This window comes from Wasmannia auropunctata, unplaced genomic scaffold (assembly GCF_000956235.1).
Source record: "Wasmannia auropunctata unplaced genomic scaffold, wasmannia.A_1.0 LD336074.1, whole genome shotgun sequence".
In the NCBI taxonomy this organism is placed as follows: Eukaryota; Metazoa; Arthropoda; class Insecta; order Hymenoptera; family Formicidae; genus Wasmannia; species Wasmannia auropunctata.
In genome coordinates this window covers 4,388,134-4,388,815 of record NW_012026816.1, presented here as the reverse complement: position 1 = coordinate 4,388,815, position 682 = coordinate 4,388,134, and the positions used below count along the sequence as shown (strand labels likewise).

At 32.6% G+C, this 682-nt stretch overlaps 1 protein-coding gene across 1 annotated transcript in view; it reads left to right on the top strand.

Annotated features, from left to right (window-relative positions):
- Positions 1–682, top strand: part of LOC105449787 — a 1,421-nt gene that overhangs the window by 478 nt on the left and 261 nt on the right. The window contains exon 2 of the mRNA XM_011689171.1: positions 406–673. Coding sequence (XP_011687473.1) covers positions 406–673 — 268 coding nt within the window. The remainder of the gene's footprint in view (positions 1–405; positions 674–682) is intronic.

Below are 682 nucleotides of genomic sequence, written 5' to 3'. Positions count from 1 at the left end.
TTCCGATCTATATCCTGAGTATATTCTGTGTATGTCATAATATATGTGGCACATATCTTAGGTATATCAGACTTGATCTTTTTAGAATATTCTTAGAATATTTTCAGAATATTATGTGCTATCTGGGATAGCAGAGAATAGTTTAAGAGTTAAAATGTATACTTACATATTCTCTACTTTAATTAATTCATATATAAATTAAAGTAGAGAATATGTAATAAATTTTAAACTATAACTAAACTAATTTTGTGATAAGGACTAACTTTTTGATAAGGAACGCCCAACGATTAAAACTTCGTGAAGGTCTCTCAGTCATGTAGAACGTATGTAAAGGTAAATGTCATTGAAGAAGGTCCTTTCATCTTTCTTCATTTTTACCATTAATGTAGCTAGAATAATTTGCAGATCAGTTGTGACGAAAATTCTGACGAGGATCTCTGCGACTTTCAAGTCGTAGAGTTCATTACTCGAAGACGTCCAGGTACCAGAAAAATAGATCTTGTTCCAACAAAGTGGATTGAATACGACATAAAGAAAGGGAAGTTTATGACAAAATTTATGCCACCTCCATATGAGAAAGAAGATTTTAAACTTATCACAGATTTGGCAAAAAATTTGGCAGATGCGCCAGATGATTGGGTGACATATGGCATCAAAGTCAGAGCACGAGCCAGTAAGTTTA